This window comes from Danio aesculapii, chromosome 24 (assembly GCF_903798145.1).
Source record: "Danio aesculapii chromosome 24, fDanAes4.1, whole genome shotgun sequence".
Taxonomy (NCBI): domain Eukaryota; kingdom Metazoa; phylum Chordata; class Actinopteri; order Cypriniformes; family Danionidae; genus Danio; species Danio aesculapii.
In genome coordinates this window covers 20687548-20705461 of record NC_079458.1, presented here as the reverse complement: position 1 = coordinate 20705461, position 17914 = coordinate 20687548, and the positions used below count along the sequence as shown (strand labels likewise).

The following is a 17914-nucleotide window of genomic DNA, read 5'->3' as shown; positions in this document are numbered from 1 at the left end:
TTAAATTCCCTGCTATGAGAGTGCAGCTGGACTCACGTGTGGATTACAGTGGTCTGCTAACATGCGACAAATATGTTTGTAAGGAACATTTTTACCCCAGAGCTTGTCCTGTCTCTACAGATTTGGTAAGTGAGGGATCAGTGTTCTTTGTCTATGGTTCTTAAGAGGCAAAGTTAGTTAGTATTGTTAACAGTACTTTTAGTTTTTAAAGACATACCTTAGTCAAAATGACTTAGTTACGTAGTTAACATTAATATCACTACAATATTATGGACTGAATGATCCGTTGTAAATGCTGCTCTCCGAATGTAAAGATGTAAACACCTTAATCAAACTATTACCATTGTGTAGGATTGTTGCCGCATTTTGTAACAGGATAGTCTATACACACACGGCTTTCTGACGCCACCTACCAAGTGCATCTAAGTTACTGAGAAATGTGAATGTATGCGGAGAAATGCGCAGTATTCATACGGCAAGGTCAGAATTTTGTGTAGACAACATAAAAGGATGGGAAAATCATCCCTTGATGTTGTATTATCAATAGTGCAGGTTTCTGTTGGTGCTGTAACAGTGTGATGGATCATTTCTTGCCACATTGAGCCCTTTATTATCAGTTGAGCATAGTTTTAAATGTCACAGACCCTCAGAGTATTGTTGCTGACCATGTCTATTCGTTTATGACCACAGTGCACCCATCTAGGGATTGCTACTCCCAGCAAGACAAGCTCAAATAACCGCAAACAGAGTTCACTAAACTAAAATGGCCTCCAGAGTCACTAGAACTCAATCCAACAGAATCCCCATGCTGAAGTCTTTAACGGTTTATTAGTCAGCATAGAAAAGAAATTATCCTATGGAGAGAATGAATAGGATTTTTCTTCACCAACAATAGTGTTGGATGTTATAAATTACACAACATGCCCAAAAGGACTATTATTTAGAGTTGATTCCAGTAGAGATGTACATGATAGACACATGTTGCTAAGCAAAAACATTATGCGCTAAAATAAATTTTTTGGGGAGGGAATAAAATTGACTAATATTTTTTCCTCAAAGGTGTCCATGGTCTTGAGTGTGCTCTTCCACGTGTGAAGCGTCCTCTCAGCAACCCATGCATTCATCTTCTCCGCACTGGCAGTTCAGCTTCTTCAGGATGGGACTTTGTTGAAACTCTTCCTCTTTCTGCTGAAGAAGGTATGATTTCATCCTGTCCTACACTAAACCTCTTTCTATAAGATGAAATGCCTTTGATATCTTTTCTGTGTGCGTTTTCCTTCAGGTTGTGTAAAACTTCCTTCTCTACCTGAGGGAGAAATCACTACTATTGAGGTTCACCGTACAAACCCCTACTCGGAGATGGGCATAAGTATTGTGGGTGGAAATGAGACTCCCTTGATAAATGTGGTAATACAGGAGGTGTACCGTGACGGTGTTATAGCCCGAGACGGAAGGCTGCTGGCCGGGGACCAAATACTTCAGGTACTGCCGCTATGCTCCAAAAGAAGTGTCTGATTAAAACAGGCATTTTCACTGCTATTTACAGATCAGCCTTGATACTTTAATCAATCTCTAAAAAGCTCTAATGAATACTGACGGCAGAATCACTATCTGCATGAATAGATGCAGCTTTTTTACCTCAGATACAAAACAGCTTTCTTTTAACTGCCATTCACTAAAATATGTGACCTACTCACATCAGTTTGAGTCAGTCTGACCAATAAATTTAAGTTGCATGTATAATATAAGTATTTTTGGTTTTGAATGGTGATTGGTGGTGATGGGAAGGGCCAGACAGAATCTGCAGACATTTGCAATTCATGTGCATAATATTGTAAATAAAATCTGCAGATTAATGCAAAATGATTTTGGGAGTATCATAAATAAAAGTTGGAAGTATCATAACTAAACAATGCAAATCCTATTAGATCTGTTTATTTGGTAAACAAAGCAAGTCTCTCATATAATATATCTACCATATGTCTACTAAAAAAACTGAATTACTTTACAAACAGTATTGTAAATCAATCATATAAACGTTTTCATGCTAGTCAGTAATATTACTGAAATTAATTATAAAACTGAACAGATATAAATTTACATGCAGTTACACACAACTAAATAAATGGACTCGATGGGCTGGAAATCTGCGGATTTCTGCACGCGCAGATTCTATGTGGGCCTAGTTATGGGTCTTGGTCTCTGAAGAGATCAAATGCATTTAAGACATTTTTGACTGAATAGAATAAGGAGATTTTTCAAAAATACTACACTGTAAAAAATTATTTTACATAAGAAGTTTCTCTGGCAGAGTTGTATTTCAAATTGATGCTCTTTTATTTCTATTTATTTGTCGGGGGAGGGGGGGATGAATCACAAAAATATTAAGAAACTGGTTTCAACTATGATAAGTAATTTTATTCAGCATATTAAAATGATTTACTACTGTAGTAATAGCTGGAAAAAAAATATTTGACATAACTGGAACAAATGACATTTCATAATATATTAAAAAACTATTATTTTAAATTTTAATCAAAAAAATATTTTACACTATTTTTGGTTAAATGAACAAAGCTTTGTTGTATAATAAAAATAAATAAAATAAATTGATAATGAAGCATAAGCTTTATTTAAAAAAAAATAAAACGTATTGACCCCAGACTTAAAAATCAGAAACAAACTAAATTAAAATGATAATACGAGAAAGACTAAAGTAAATATGTCAGGTGCATTTTGTAGCTAACTTATAGATTATTTACAATAATTTTTAATTTGCAATACAAATCTGCCAAAGGGCGACACGGTGGCTTAGTGGTTAGCACTGTCACCTCACAGCAAGAAGGTCGCTGGTTCGAATCCCGTCTGAGTCAGTTGGTGTTTATGTGTAGAGTTTGCATGTTCTCCCCATGTTGGTGTGGTTTTCCTCCAGGTGCTCTGGTTTCCCCCACAAGTCCAAAGACATGCGGTATAGGTAAATTGGGTAAGCTAAATTGCCCATAGTGTATGTGTGTGAATGCAAGAGTATATGGGTGTTTCCCAGTACTGGGTTGCAGCTGGAGGGGCATCCGCTGCGTAAAACATGCTGGATAAGTTGGCGGTTCATTATGCTTTGGTGACCCCTGATTAATAAAGGGACTAGGCTGAAAGGAAAATGAATGAGTGATTATTTATGTCAATATAAAAGCTGAAACATTAAAACATAAAATTAAAAGCAATACAAATTGCCGAAGGGTGACACGGTGGCTCAGTGGCTAGCACTGTCGTCTCACAGCAAGAAGGTCGCTGGTTCGAGCCCCGGCTGGGTCAGTTGACATTTCTGTGTGGAGTTTTCATGTTCTCCCTTTGTTGGTGTGGGTTTGCTCCAGATGCTCCGTTTTCCCCCACAGTCCAAAGACATACACTATACTGTAGGGGAATTGAATAAGCTAAATTGTCTGTAGTGTATGTGTGTGAATGAGAGTGTCTGGGTGTTTCCCAGTACTGGGTTGGGGCTGAAAGGGCATCTGCCGCGTAAAACATATGCTGGATAAGTTGGCAGTTCATTCCACTGTGGTGACCCCTGAGGAAAAATGAAGGAACAAAACTGCTGGTTGAGCATTTCACATACATCAAACCCATTACTCTTACCCTAATATTACTCTTCTGTGTGCAGGTGAACAATGTAGACATCAGTAATGTGCCCCATAACTTTGCTCGCTCTACACTTGCCCGTCCCTGCGCTACCCTTCAGCTGACAGTTTTAAGAGAGCGCCGCTGCTCTGCCAGGCCACCTGCGGCAACTGCTTCGCCCAAGGGCAGCCCTGCCAGCATACGCATCACCCTGCACAAGAGGGAATCATCAGAGCAGCTGGGCATCAAGCTTGTGCGGCGTACAGATGAAGCCGGCGTCTTTATCCTGGATCTGCTGGAGGGAGGCTTGGCTGCTAAAGACGGGCGACTCTGCAGTAACGACAGGGTGCTGGCCGTCAATGAGCATGACCTGAGACATGGCACGCCAGAGCTGGCAGCTCAGATTATACAGGTAAAGAGAAGCATGTGTGGGGGGAGAGTCAGGTCAGGTCAAGGAAACCATTTTAGCTAACTTAATGGCCAGTATTAAATGTGTATACATGTTTGGGTTACTAAGTTCAAAAGAATGCTGTAAGTGAATTTAGGCATTAACGCCATTACACTCACCGGCCACTTTATAAAATACCCCAGTCTAACTGCTCATTAATGCAAATTTCTAATCATCCAATCACATGGTGGCAACTCAAAGCATTTACATAGTCAAGACGATCTGCTGCAGTTCAAACTGAGCATCAGAATGGGGAAGAAAGGTGATTTAAGATGCATGGTTTTTGGTGCCAGACGGCCTGGTCTGAGTATTTCAGAAATGTCGATCTACTGGGATTTTCACGCAAAACTATTTCTAGGGTTTAAAGAGAATGGTCTGAAAAAGAGAAAATATCCAGTGAGTGGCAGTTCTGCAAATGCCTTATTGATGCCAGAGGTCAGAGGACAATGGCCAGACTGGTTCCAGCTGATAGAAAGGCAACAGTAACTCAAATAACCACTGGTTACAACTGAGGTGTGCAGAAGAGCATCTCTGAACTTTGAGGCGGATGGGCTACAGCAGCAGAAGACCACACCGGGTTCCACTCCTGTCAGCTAAGAACAGGAAACTGAGGCTACAATTCGCACAGGCTCACCGAAATCGGACAATAGAAGATTGAAAAAAATATTGCCTGGTCTGATGAGTCTCTTTCTGCTGCAACATTTGGATGGTAGGGTCAGAACGTAGCATCAACACCATATAAGCATGGATCCATCCTGCCTTGTATCAATATTCTTGGCACACTTTGGGCCCATTAGTACCAATTGAGCATCGTGTCATCACCACAGCCTACCTGAGTATTGTTGCGGACCATGTCCATCGCTTTATGACAACAGTGTACCGTCTTCTGATGGCTACTTCCAGCAGGATAACGCATCATGTCATTAAGCGCGAATCATCTCAGACTGGTTTCCTGAACATGACAATAAGTTCACTGTACTCAAATGGCCCCCACAGTCACCAGCTCTCAATCCAATAGAGCACCGTTGGGATGTGGTGAAATGGGAGATTCATCATGGATGTGCAGCCGACAAATCTGCAGCAACTGTGATGCTGTCATGTCAATATAGACCAAAATATTTCCAGTACATTGTTGAATCTATGCCATAGAGGATTAAGGCAGTTTTGAAGGCAAATAGGGGTCCAACCCGGTACTAGCAAGGTGTACATAATAAAGTGAACGGTGAGTGTATAATGTACAGTAAAAAATGGATATTCATTTTGAAATTGGTTAAATGTTTGGATTTTTATATATCTAGTGGGCAGAGATTGTAGGAACGGTAACCTAAAGTAATATGTGTGAGTGTTTTTGATTAGTGTGGCTATGTGTGGGGGTGTCTATAATATTATTTTTCAGTTTTAGTTTTAGCTATTTATACACGTTTACAGAAAGTTTCCAAAGCTATGTTTCTAATTTCCATTAGTGTTAGTGACTATTTATATTTTTGGGCAAAATTTCAATCAATGAAAAAAAATTGTTAACAGTTTGAGACAACAAAAACAGATACATTTAAAAAAAATCGATATCAGCAATCAAATAGTATGATTATCAATATACTGTATTCAAAATCTTAAACAGAAAAAAATCATAGATTTAAACGAAAGGCCTTATCTACAGCCTGGAAAATCAATAAAAGACCTAGCAATACCCTAACGACCACATAGCAACTTTTTTGGGCAATTACTTTTCCCACCAATAGCATAACTCATTTTTTCTTTTTTTTGTATATAAATATTTCCCTTGACTAAATATTCCTCTTATTAAACAGCTGTTGTCAAATCTCAGTGCTCGTTTGGGACATTAGGACACACTGCTGCCCTGCTCAGAGGGTAATGTGATTGATAGTATCTTTATGTCTATGTGAGCTGCTTTTTCCCCATCTGGCTGCCCCAATCACAGAGAAAGGGCAACTAAAGTGTTATTAAGAATAGCACTGGCAGATAGCAGACCGTCTTTGTTAGATGCACAGCCACCTCTATAAGAGTATTAGGTATTTATACGACCGCCTACTGTCATCTTTATAGGCTAGTGGAGAAAGAGTCAATCTGCTGATTAGCCGGTCCAGCAAGCAGACCATGGCGGTGCACACAGGCTCCACCTTGACCAGGGACATTTGGAGCCATGATCATATCCCGCCGCTTCCCAGTACTGCGACCCCAAGTCCCGTCCCCAGTCTGCACCTTGCCAGGTCTTCCACCCAGAGAGTGAGTACACACGCCTTGCGGCCAAGTCTGTTTGTGTTGCAGAATCTATTTTAGCATTGTGGAGACGTAATTAGGGAGCCCTATTTACGAAGCATCTGGGTAGCCTCCAGTTTTCCATGAGTTCAGACCACAACCTTAATTACTCCTTGTCAGACCTATTATGAGATCAATTCGGAAGTACAGCTGATCCCGTTGGGATGACAAACAGCACTCTACAGAGAGCCGATCAGAGTGTCCATTAAGAAAGGGGCTTTCTTTTGTCTTTATCCACACCTCTGAGACACATTTAGACTCGATGCTCTACTGCTTGTTTAATATGAGTGTGTGTTGCAGGATCTCTCCCAGTGTGTGAACTGTAAAGAGAAACACATCACTGTGAAGAAGGAGCCTCATGAGTCTCTGGGTATGACTGTGGCAGGAGGACGGGGCAGCAAGAGTGGGGAGCTGCCCATATTTGTGACGAGCGTCCAGCCCCATGGCTGCCTGTCACGTGATGGACGAATCAAACGTGGTGAGTGACATTTATAGGCATAAGGCCTATTGACTTTATTGAAGGGATCATGTTACAATATCTAAATTTAAATAATTCCTATAAAACCGCAAGGTCTGGTTAAGTTGTTTTAGTTGGGTTGTTGTGAAGAGTTTCAAACTTTGAAAAAAACAAGATCTAATATACTAATACATATGCAACTGTTAATATTCACAGACATAAGCAAATATTGTGAATTCGTGTTTTTGTGTGTGATTTGACAAACTTAAAAAGAGGACTTTAAATATCATCTGACAGCCAGCTTTCAGTCCCTTCATGAAACTCTTTATTAGGATCAGAAAATCAAACAAAAAGTGCTCAGGGGTATCTTGATTAATGTGTCGGTGCTCTTTGGGTAAGGGATTCATCAGAATAAACAGCAAAATAAGTTCAAGGCACTCGAAAAATTTGTCAATTTTCAATGTGTCATAAAATCCACATTTTTTATGTGAGTGCCTTGGACTTACTTTTGCTAGTTTGCCCTATATAGGAGTTTAGACTGACAAGGCTTTATAACAGATGCAGATGTTTTTGTTCTGGAGCAACAGCTCAATTACATTTAAAAACACATACACTAGCCTAGTGGGTACTGCACTGACATATAGCACTAGTGTGATGTGGCCGTCCTGAGTTTGAGTCCCGACATGTGGAACTTGCCCAATCCCATCCCCTTCTATCTCTCACCAACTTAGCTTAGGCATAATCCCATTTCTACCCCTTAAGAGCCCGATCATCCTAAACATGCAAAAGAAAAAAAGAAGCGCTGTGCGCTTTTTATGTCTGTAGGCAATGACTGAATTGGCTGTGTATTGTGCGAGAGAGTTGTTGTTGATATTAATATAGCTAAAAAATTTAATAATATTGTAATATTCAAGATTTGTGATTCATACAGCTTTGGATGACTCAAAACAGCAACCACAAGTCTCTCCTCCATCTTCTCCGTAATTGTCTTGACAACACAAACACTGCAGGCACCTCAACGGAAACCCTGCCTCTGCTTCCATTTGATTGGAGAATGAAACAGACGTGACTGACGCAACGTGATTTTCCGCACAGAGTTGACTTTTTTTAAACTGGCGAGGGCTATGCGACCGCACGAATGCTGGGTCGGAATATATGCGTCAACTTAATGCAGAAGTATAAATCAGCCTTTAGCCCTTTCCTTTACGCTTCCATTTCATGTCTTCATGTTAAGGGGTTTCTCGACTCTCTTTTTGGTTGGAGGAGCAGAAAAAGAGTAAGTGCCAGATAGCCCTTCAAATGTGCATTTTGCAACATGATCCACCAGTCGTAACAGGGATACCTGAGCAAACTCGGAGGCTCATATGCTTTCAAGCCTAAAATGAACAAAGTTTTCTAAAAATCCAAATACAGCGCAAAACAACTTTGGGAGTGAAAAATCTGTCAAATGTTTCTGTGCTTGTGTGACGAATAAGCTAGTGATAGTTAGTTGTAGAAGTGCCATTTCTTAGGAGAATATTTTCATTTCTATCTCTTCACAATCTGTTTCAAGGGCCAATGGGAAGGCATAGGCATGCTGTAGATGTATAAAATGGAATTGGATCTGGGCCATTATATTCTGTCCTATCATAATAAAGGCAAAAATAAATCTTTTTTTTAAAAGGTACATACAGTACACTAAAACAGTGTTTTTGCTTTGACTAAAAAAGGGACATTTACAGTAAAGCATAATAAATGATCCATAAGGTATTTTACGATAAAACGATATAGACACATACTGGGAACACCTGGGGCTTATATTACATCTTGTAAAAGAATAACAGGACCACTTCAAAGTGCGCTCCGCTCATTAAAGTAATTTATTTATGAATCAGAGTATCCTGGCTACACTGTATGTGTACTAAAAGGGATAATTAGAAGCATTCACGCCAAATCAAAATACACTGACTGTGCGATATGTGTTTGATTCGCTAAAAAACACCTGACACAATATAATTTGTTCAGGAATCATACTATACTGGTTGTACTGTATGTGTTAGATTTGTTTAAATTAAACTTGTTTTGGGGGAATTAGACTACACTGGCTGTGCTGTAAGTGTTTGTTTCTTGTTTAAAAAGTGTAATTGGTTTTCTGTTATTGGACAAACTGGTCTTTCATGCTGTGGAGTTACATGACATCACAAAGTTTGGTAATTTATTTTACATTAATATTTACATTAAGACTTACATTGCAATTTGTTCAGTTTTTGCTTTCCTGGGACATGAACCCAAAACCTTGGTGTTGCAAGCATAATGCTCTACCACATTTTCGCTACAGAAAGGCCTGAAAGGCTTTTTGTTCTCTGTCTACCCTGTCTATAATAAACAGACAAAAAGGAAAAAAATCAAAGTGCACTGAAACGATATGTCTCCATGTGGCTTCAGCCCTTTTGCAATCCTCTCTCTATAGAAGCTTAAAGTGTCTCTGTGGTCTCTTATTGCTTAGGGGATGTACTGTTGAGTATTAACGGTCAGGATTTGACCTACCTGAGCCACAGCGAAGCAGTTGGCACCCTGAAGTCCAGCGCCACATCCTGCTCTGTCCAGCTGAAAGCACTAGAAGTCACCATGGTGGAAGAGCCAGGCCTGGATGAAGAGCTTCTCCCTCCACACGAAAATGACTACGATGCAAGCTGGTCGCCATCATGGGTCTTGTGGCTTGGGCTTCCCAGGTAAATCAGATTTTTTAGAGATATGCACATAGGGTGTTTTATGAATGAAACAAATGACACAGGATAATTAAGCCCAGGACACACCAAGCCTATGCCAAATCAACTGTATTGTCGCCTAGCATCCGTTGTACAGTATCTGGACCAAAAAGCTGCCTGTGAACACGCCAAACAGATGGCAGCGATGGCACATCCTCATATGGCAGTAGTCTGTTTTTTTCATTCCACAAAGCAAAACCGAAACTTGAGATGCGCACAGACAAGCCATAAACAAAGCAGCATTTGAGTATTGTTTTTACAGTACCACGGAATGATTTACTTCCGTAAATATTTCTGATAGCCTAATAGTTCATATTGTTTCCAAATATTTGAGTAACAAAGTTACAGCCGACTTCAGTTTTTGTTCTCGCTCTCTGATTTGCTGCTCCACAACCAATAAGAATTCTCCCATTTGCCATGAAACACACCTAACAAACCAGCCGGGGAGATGCTGTGCGCAGCCCAACGGTCGACCACTGGCTTGGTGTGTCCTGGACTTTAGAGAGGATGTACCTTTGGTTTTCCAGACTCTTTTTAAACTCCACTGGGAGGCTTAAAATAGCATCCTCACTTTGCTGAGCACTGATCCAAATAACCCTAAAATAGTCAATGCAATCTGGCCAGGACTTACCATCATGCCCAATTTCAGTTCACCTACTGTTTTCAATCCAAATTTGAATGGAAACAACTTTTGAAGGATAAAATACCGTCATTCTGGTGACTTGGACACAGAAATATCTGTAGTGTTCATGTGTTTTGGATCAGCAGCTTTATGCAGCGCTAACCCATGAGAGGATTATGGCTGTGTTGTGATGTAAACATCAACAGCTGCAGATTATCAGATGAAGCATACATGTTGAGATAACTTGCTCCTAGCCCATTTCAGCCCAGTCGCAGGTCATTCAGTCCAATCTCATTCCTTGCTTTTTTTTAGTCTGCCTTTACTTCTGCCCTTCACAATCCATCCCCTTTGCTTTGGCGCCCTTGTGTTTCATTCTCCCTTCCTGTCATTGTGCCAAATTCTCCATTTCTGCCAGGCCAGTACATTGGCATACAACAAGCGTAAGTTTTTCTGTGTTTCTTCATTTCAATCTCTCCTTGTTTTCCCTAGTTTTCAAAGCAAATTGACCATTTTTTTCCTCCACATTGGTGATAAAACATGATGATGATGTTCACTTACATTTCATTGGTTCTCTGTCGCAGCTACCTGCATAGCAGTCATGAAATCGTCCTCCGCAGGAGTCACCCTGGCAGCTGGGGCTTCAGCATTGTTGGAGGTTATGAGGAGAACCACAGCAACCAGGCATTCTTTATCAAGACTATCGTCCTTGGAACTCCCGCATACTACGATGGCCGTCTAAAGTGAGCAAGCACAACAAAACAAACAATAAAAAATGACGTGTTTTATGGCTAGATGATACAGCACTTTCAAATGCTATTAAAAAAAACCCGACAACAATTTAACATCTTTGACTATCAGTGTTTTTACCAGTAGGCTACATTCTATAGGCTTCAAATAAATGCAAGAGAGTTTAAGCTGAAATAACAGATAGTTGCAAAACATATTTGGCAAAAGCACTTTGTGGAATGTCTAAGGTCACTGAGCAAAGCCAGTCACAGTCATATCTGTTGATTTGACCTAAACACATTCAGGGGAGTAATTTGAAAAGTAATTTGCCACAGATTCCCTAGATCAGGGGTGTCAAACTCAACCCTGCTTCAACGAACTAAAGCTGCATTTACACTAGAGTTGGAGCATACAAAATTCTGTTGTACAGCACTGCGAAAAGGGGCGGGATTAAACAAGATGATTAGACATTTAAAAAAGTGAGCGATTGGTCCATAATTAAAATTTCTGTCAGGATAGGTTATGTTTTGATCATTGAAAGGTCTCATACAGTCAAGTGATGCAATTTCCCAGGTCAGATTTCACTAAGCTTGAACTTTGCAATGCAGCGAACTGTGAAACTTGCCGCACGAACTTGCGTTTCTGGTATGATGCATTCGCATGCGTATGAATGGAAGCCTATGGGGAGTAAAGTCCAGTGTGACCGGAACTTCACCTGTAGGTTTCAAACAAGCCTGAACTTGACTCAATTATTTTGTCTAGGAGTGTTTAATAATGGTTGGAACTAAAATGTGAAGAGCTGCAGCCCTCTAAAAACAGGTTTTAAGAGAGAGTATTAAAGGTATAGATGAAATGAAAATCCTGTCATCATTTACTCACCCTTCATTTGTTCTTTCTTCTGACCCAAAGGAAGACATTTTGAAGAAAGTTTGAAAACTGTAACCATAAACTTCCATACTATTTGTTATTCCATTCCTACTATGGAAGTAAATGGTTACAGGTTTTCAGCTTTCTTCAAAATATCTTCTTTAGTGTTCAACAGAAAGGTTTGAAAACATTGAGGATAAATACATAGTGAATAATAGCCTGTTTCCACTGAGTGGTACAGTACAGTACACTACTGTTTACACTTTAATAGCCGTTTCCACTGTCAATTGTACCAAAAAGCTTACTGTACCATACCATACCACTTTTTGGGTGCCCTTTAGAAAGAGTACCTAGCACAACAAAAGGGTACCAAAAGGCGCAGCAAGACATGCAGCTGAACTCTATTGGTTTACAAAGATAAGTCACTATAAAATAAAAACGAAGTTCATTTCTGGGTAAAATATACCTTTAACATAACATGACACTTCAATGCTTTCTCTACAATGTTTCACAAATGTTAAAAACAGGATCTTTTAAAGCTGCTGTGTGTATTTAAAGAAATATATATTTTTTAAATGACTGGACAAGAATGTTTGGGGTGTCTATGTTGTGGAATCAAACACGGAAGTATCATCAAGTTGTGTTTATGAACTTTATTTTAGTCACCAAATGTAGCCCTATTCTAAAATCCCCATTACAAAATCTCGAGAGAACCCACAGTGAATTAGGCCTTCTGGTTCTGTCAGAGTTTATGCTCAATGCTGAGTTCAGTCCGCTTGTGAATCCTGTCAAAGTAAGTGTAAATAGGATATCATTTATTCATTAAGCATTGAGATTCACTGATTATAACTGAACTTGCGATGAACAAAAATGACTGACAGCTTTTTAGTGATCATAAAGGAGCACTTTCTAGGCTATGTACAATCCATTCAGAATTTAAAATGTTCTTTGTCATGCCTGTGTACAAGCTGCCAACGCTCAAATGATTTTTGCTGCTTGTTCAAACTACTTATTTAAAATGAGCTGAAACAATACAATTCTTGGGATTTTTTGGGGGGACAACTTAATTGTTTTATGTTCAATTCACTTACATTTGTTAACTTAATCAATTTGTGTTGGGACAACATGAATGAATTGTGTGGAACCCTGCATTTTTTACAGCGAAGTTTCAGAAGTGAACTCATATAAATGTGGGATTGCCATCACATCTCTAGCACTGAAATTGTATCTATACTGTGTGCCGTTCACATAATCAAACGATTTCTTTTTCCATCCAGGTGTGGTGACATGATAGTGGCTGTAAACGGTCTGTCCACGGCTGGCATGAGTCATTCTGCACTGGTGCCCATGCTGAAGGAGCAGCGGAGCAGGGTGGCGCTTACTGTTGTGTCTTGGCCAGGAAGTCTGATCTAACTCAACCAGGACACCATGCCACACCACAGACAGCACTCATATCTGTGTCTTCTAATGGTCCTATGTGTTCTACTCTCTGCCACGGAGGCACCATACTGTCAAAGCCAGAGTCTCGAAAAAAAACAACAACAACGAATGCTTGTACTTGATGCTGAACAAACCAGGCCTTAGAAAACCTGCCACGCCCATGAGGCTTTTCCCCCTCTGGAGAGCAGCCTTAAGGTCTCCCCTCACCATGCCGATCAGCAGTTCACTCTACCGGAGGTTTTATATTCATGTTATCTCTAAATGTGATCTACGTTTGTGAATGTTTGTGAAAAAGAGAGACAGAACAAACAGTGTATGTATGCGTGCAAGAATGAATGGATGAATGTGCACAGCTGTTTAATAAATCTTTCCCAGTGAGGATACCAGAGTTAAGCCTCAGTTGATGTGTAAAAATGATTCTAAAGACACTTATAGTCCGATTTGATCCGGACTTTTTTTACTATATGTTAAGTAATCTACTAGTAGATTATTCTCTAATGGTAAGTCTGATGTTAAAACATTTAAAGTCTCTAGAAATATAGGATGGATATATCTGCTTTTTTTTGAAAATCTTTGAAACGATTAGCAGAAAGCGCTCTTAGAGGATTTTAGCCACCACTATCTTTGGGCAAGTGTTCAGCGTTTGGCTGGTTAAGAGTGTCCCCGTTAGCTCCTGCTGGTAAATGCCATAGCTACACCATCTGGCTGGAAAAAAGGAAGGTAACCTCAAAAAAAAAAAAAAAAAAAAAAAAAAGTCAGTACACAGATTAAGGGCTTTTGAATGACATTTTTTAATATTAAAAACGCAAACTATTAAAAAATGGTTTCAAAGCTCAAGTGTTTTAAAAAAAATAATAATAATAATAATTCACTTCTGTATTAATTAGATAAAAATGTGACATGTAAAACATATCCTAAAATCTCTATGAAATATCTATAAAACAAACTTCTACAGCATATAGATTTTCACACTTCAATATGCACTCAAAGGATTACGTATTTTTGCACGTATAGTTGTATTATACTTAAAATTATTAAAAGAATGTCTGTGCTTTAAACAAGTTCTAAATGGGGGGGGTTGGGAAGCTAGAAGTTTGCATTACCTTGGTCCCTTTTTTCCTTAAGTTTTGGATTGCAGGTCATCATAGACATTAAATATAATCTCACCTAACAGGTAAAACTCATGTACTCATTCATGAACTCGTCAGTAGGGATACACTATAAAGGAAAAATCTGATATTGCGATAATTTATTTTTTGCGATAAATATTGCGATATAAACATGGTTTCACAAGATAGTTGGAATAGTACTATTCTACTGTTTTCTTGGAAGTCTAACACTATTCAGGTACAGAAATTGAATGACCCCAATGCAAAGAAAAAAAAAAGGCTCTGACTTTGCCTTGACTCCAGTCCAAATAACTTTATATAAAAAAAAATAATAATAATAATCTCAAATCAAGTAAAATATATAGTTTTGTTTTTCCTCAGAAGAAAAAAAAAAAAATAATAATAATAAAAAAAAAAAAAAAAAAAAAAAAAAAAAAAAAAAAAAAAAAAAAAAAGCAAAATAAGCTTCTGGTCAACTATAGACCTTTCCAATTTGGTCATGTCATTGGCCCATAAGCACTTCTTGCTCGTCAAAGTTATTTCATAACTGTTACAAGAGGCAATTCAATCATAACTTAAATGTTAAAACGGCCAACACAATATTATTTAATCAATATGTGACATTTCAGATTCTTGGAAGCTATAGAAATTAAAGATGTAACAGGAAGTACACTGGGACCATTGTTATTGTTTATATCCCTCAAACTGGTGTATAATCTAGCCTCAACGTTGCATATCTAGTAATATTGACAGTTTATTTTCCAGGACGCTTTTTGCCAACCACTAATTGAAAAAATACAGTATTCCTCCCCCCACCCACCCACCCAAAGCAATCCAGGAGATGCAAATTCCCATGTAGGTTTAAGGCTGACTTATACTGCCGCAGAAGAGAGACTATAAAAATTAATAATAATAATAATAATAATAATAATAATAATAATAATAATAATAGCATTATAAAATGCCAACCAACTAACATTTAGTGAGAAGACAATGCTGAATTTATTCACCACACAGAGCTGCAGCAGTGATCATTTATTTCATAAAGTGATCTGAACTGAAAATGGTTTATAAAAAAAAATAAAATAAATGAAATTGCGCAGATTACGGGACAAAAACGGAAGGGTTTCTTGTGGAAGTTAAGGCAATGGTGTCTTGCTCAAGGACACTTTTTGCAGATGCTGAGACAGTTTGGCTGCATCAGACATTTTAGCTTTGGATGTCTTGCGTTTCGGCTTGACTTTTGGCTTCTGCAAGAAAAATCAAATTTAGATTAGCATCTCCAATTCATGATGTGCACAAAATGCATAACACTTCAGTTTACCTGTAGTTTTGTTTTCTGAGGCATATGGACCACGAAATGCCTCTTTAAGCTTTCCTGTCAGAAGGGAGTCATGGTTATTAAAAGTAATAAATAACCCAACTAAAAACAAAATTCTAAATTTTCAACTTCAAATAAAAAGCAAAATTCTGACCTCCATAGCAAAGGCTTTATCACAACCTGCAAAATGGCAGGTGAAATCACGCTTTCCCTCATGAAAGACTAGAACGTGATTCTCAAGGTTAAATTTTTTAGTGTAACTTTTTTGGCAACCCTCTCGAGTGCATTTAAACATGCGCCGCTCCCCAGAGTGAACACATTTTTTATGCATTTGCAAAAAGCAGGCTTTGTGGAAGATCTTCTTGCATTGATCACATGGAAGGTTTACTGTAAACAAAGCAAATATTAGCATGGGGGAAAAGTTGGAACTCATTTTCAAACTGATAAGTAAAATGACTAAGCACCTTTGTGTGCAATCTTTCGGTGCTTCAGATACTCGGACCAAGTGTTTCCTTTGAAGTTACAGTTCTCCTTACCACATGGGTAACCTTAAATTTGAGTGAGAAAATAAAATAAATTGTAAACAATCATTTCAAAAACGCTTTCAATCTTTACCTTCATGCAGCTTCCGATGCCGTTTAAGAGCTTTAGGGGAAGCAAATTTGTTGTCGCATTTCTCATGGTCACATCTGTCAGAATAAAAGCAGGAGTAACCAGTCATATAGAGGGAGGGGGAACAAATGTGATGATAGTAATAATAAATACTTACTTAAAAGACAACTCATTTGTGTGCTCACACATGTGAGTCTTTAGTTGCTTCTTCTTAAGAAATTCCTTTGCACAGCTTTGATAGTTGCACTAACAAAATATTATAAAGACACTAAAGCCAGGTAGAATTAAAAACAAAAATAACTGAACGAATAAAACAAATCCAGACTCACTACATAATGCCGGACTTTGTTGTCATGAACCTGAGCAACGTGGTTCCTCAAGCTACCAGGAGTGGAGAACGCAGCTGAACACCCGCTGACTGAACACCTTGATCAGATTTAAGTTAATTTAAGTTAATTCAGTTAATTAGCATAAAGTGCAAAAACGTCATAATTTGTGATTCACATACAAGCTAAAAGCACTGCCTATCTAGACAACCTGTAAATAAATGCGGTCAACACTGGCAGCTTCAGAAGTTTACTCAATTGAGCAATGTTATTAAACCTGAGAAGTTGGTTAATGAATCAGTTGCGTAAAGGATTCAATTATGATTCGGATCTTTTAACCGATTTGTCGCCACCTAGTGAGGCAACAGCAACACGCAGTAAACAAAACAACAGAAGCACACAAAAAAAAATGCTAGAAAAAGATCCAAAATTACACATCTTGTACTTGTGATGGAAGTGTGCAGACTCACAGGTAAGGTTTCTCTCCACTGTGGCTCAGCTGATGCCGGGTGAGCTGATAACGAGTGCAAAATGTCTTCTCACAGTCTCCACATGCAAACGGCTTCTATATAATACAATACATACAACGGTACACTATGAATAAAAGCACGAGGTAAATATCACGCAAAACTTCCGACGCTAATATTGGACAGTAAATGAGTACCTAAAATCCACACAAGATTAAGTTATTGATTGACTTCACTCACAAGCCCCGTGTGTCTGCAGTAATGCACCTCCAACTTCCACAGCTTTGAAAACGTGGCTTTACAGTCAGCGAATGTACAAGTGAAGTGTTTATTCGGGTCTTGAATTCTTTCTCCCATTCTAACTGATCATGAAGTGCCGAAATCAGAGGGTGGCAGGTCGCTGTTCGGCCCACAACGAACGAATTCCCTTTGAGCTACGTTTTATTGTGATTGGACCGTACCATCTGAGTTCGCCGAGTAGTTTGTCTTTTACATTTTAGCGACAAAATCCCACAGTAGAGTTATTATATATTCTCTTACATGGCATAATATGAGGTGTCTTTATTAGGATCATAATGACAGATACAGCACGAACTGGTCCATTATTTCAACTATTTATTTTAGACGTTATCACGCTCTCACACACAGCAAAAATGGCTTGTTCCTGATTTGAATGAACTAGCTGTTAACATCAAGCATGGCGTCGATAGTTTATTTATTGATCACCGTAATGCATTCAAAATCTCCTAAATTGGTTTTAAAATTATATTGTATTAGTTAAACAACTTCTAAATTTAAATGGTAATTTATTATCTTACAATGTATGTTTAGATAAATTTGGTTTTCCTGTTACTCCAAAGGAGTATGCTATTGTATTTGATGC

The 17914-nt window shown here is 38.6% G+C and overlaps 2 protein-coding genes across 3 annotated transcripts in view; one reads left to right on the top strand and one right to left on the bottom strand.

Moving 5' to 3' along the window:
• lnx2a (ligand of numb-protein X 2a) overlaps positions 1 to 13567 on the top strand; it is a 28397-nt gene extending 14830 nt beyond the window's left edge. The window contains exons 4-12 of one of the 2 annotated variants that reach the window (XM_056451019.1): positions 1060 to 1197; positions 1283 to 1482; positions 3656 to 4024; positions 6125 to 6304; positions 6638 to 6815; positions 9280 to 9505; positions 10476 to 10603; positions 10745 to 10903; positions 13034 to 13124. In XM_056451019.1, the coding sequence (XP_056306994.1) occupies positions 1060 to 1197; positions 1283 to 1482; positions 3656 to 4024; positions 6125 to 6304; positions 6638 to 6815; positions 9280 to 9505; positions 10476 to 10603; positions 10745 to 10902 (1577 nt within the window). In that variant the 3' untranslated portion in view covers position 10903; positions 13034 to 13124. Of the gene's footprint in view, positions 1 to 1059; positions 1198 to 1282; positions 1483 to 3655; positions 4025 to 6124; positions 6305 to 6637; positions 6816 to 9279; positions 9506 to 10475; positions 10604 to 10744; positions 10904 to 13033 lie in introns of both variants that reach the window. The other variant, XM_056451018.1, reaches the window with a different exon arrangement.
• A 1764-nt stretch (positions 13568 to 15331) lies between these two features.
• gtf3ab (general transcription factor IIIA, b) lies at positions 15332 to 17399 on the bottom strand. The gene is made up of 9 exons (XM_056450985.1): positions 17272 to 17399; positions 17035 to 17129; positions 16568 to 16664; positions 16396 to 16484; positions 16242 to 16315; positions 16091 to 16174; positions 15781 to 16013; positions 15630 to 15683; positions 15332 to 15555 (listed from the first exon to the last, which is right to left on the bottom strand). Exons 1-9 carry the CDS (start codon positions 17386 to 17388, stop codon positions 15445 to 15447), a joined length of 954 nt encoding a protein of 317 aa, XP_056306960.1. The 5' UTR covers positions 17389 to 17399; the 3' UTR covers positions 15332 to 15444.
• Positions 17400 to 17914: the final 515 nt, after the last annotated feature.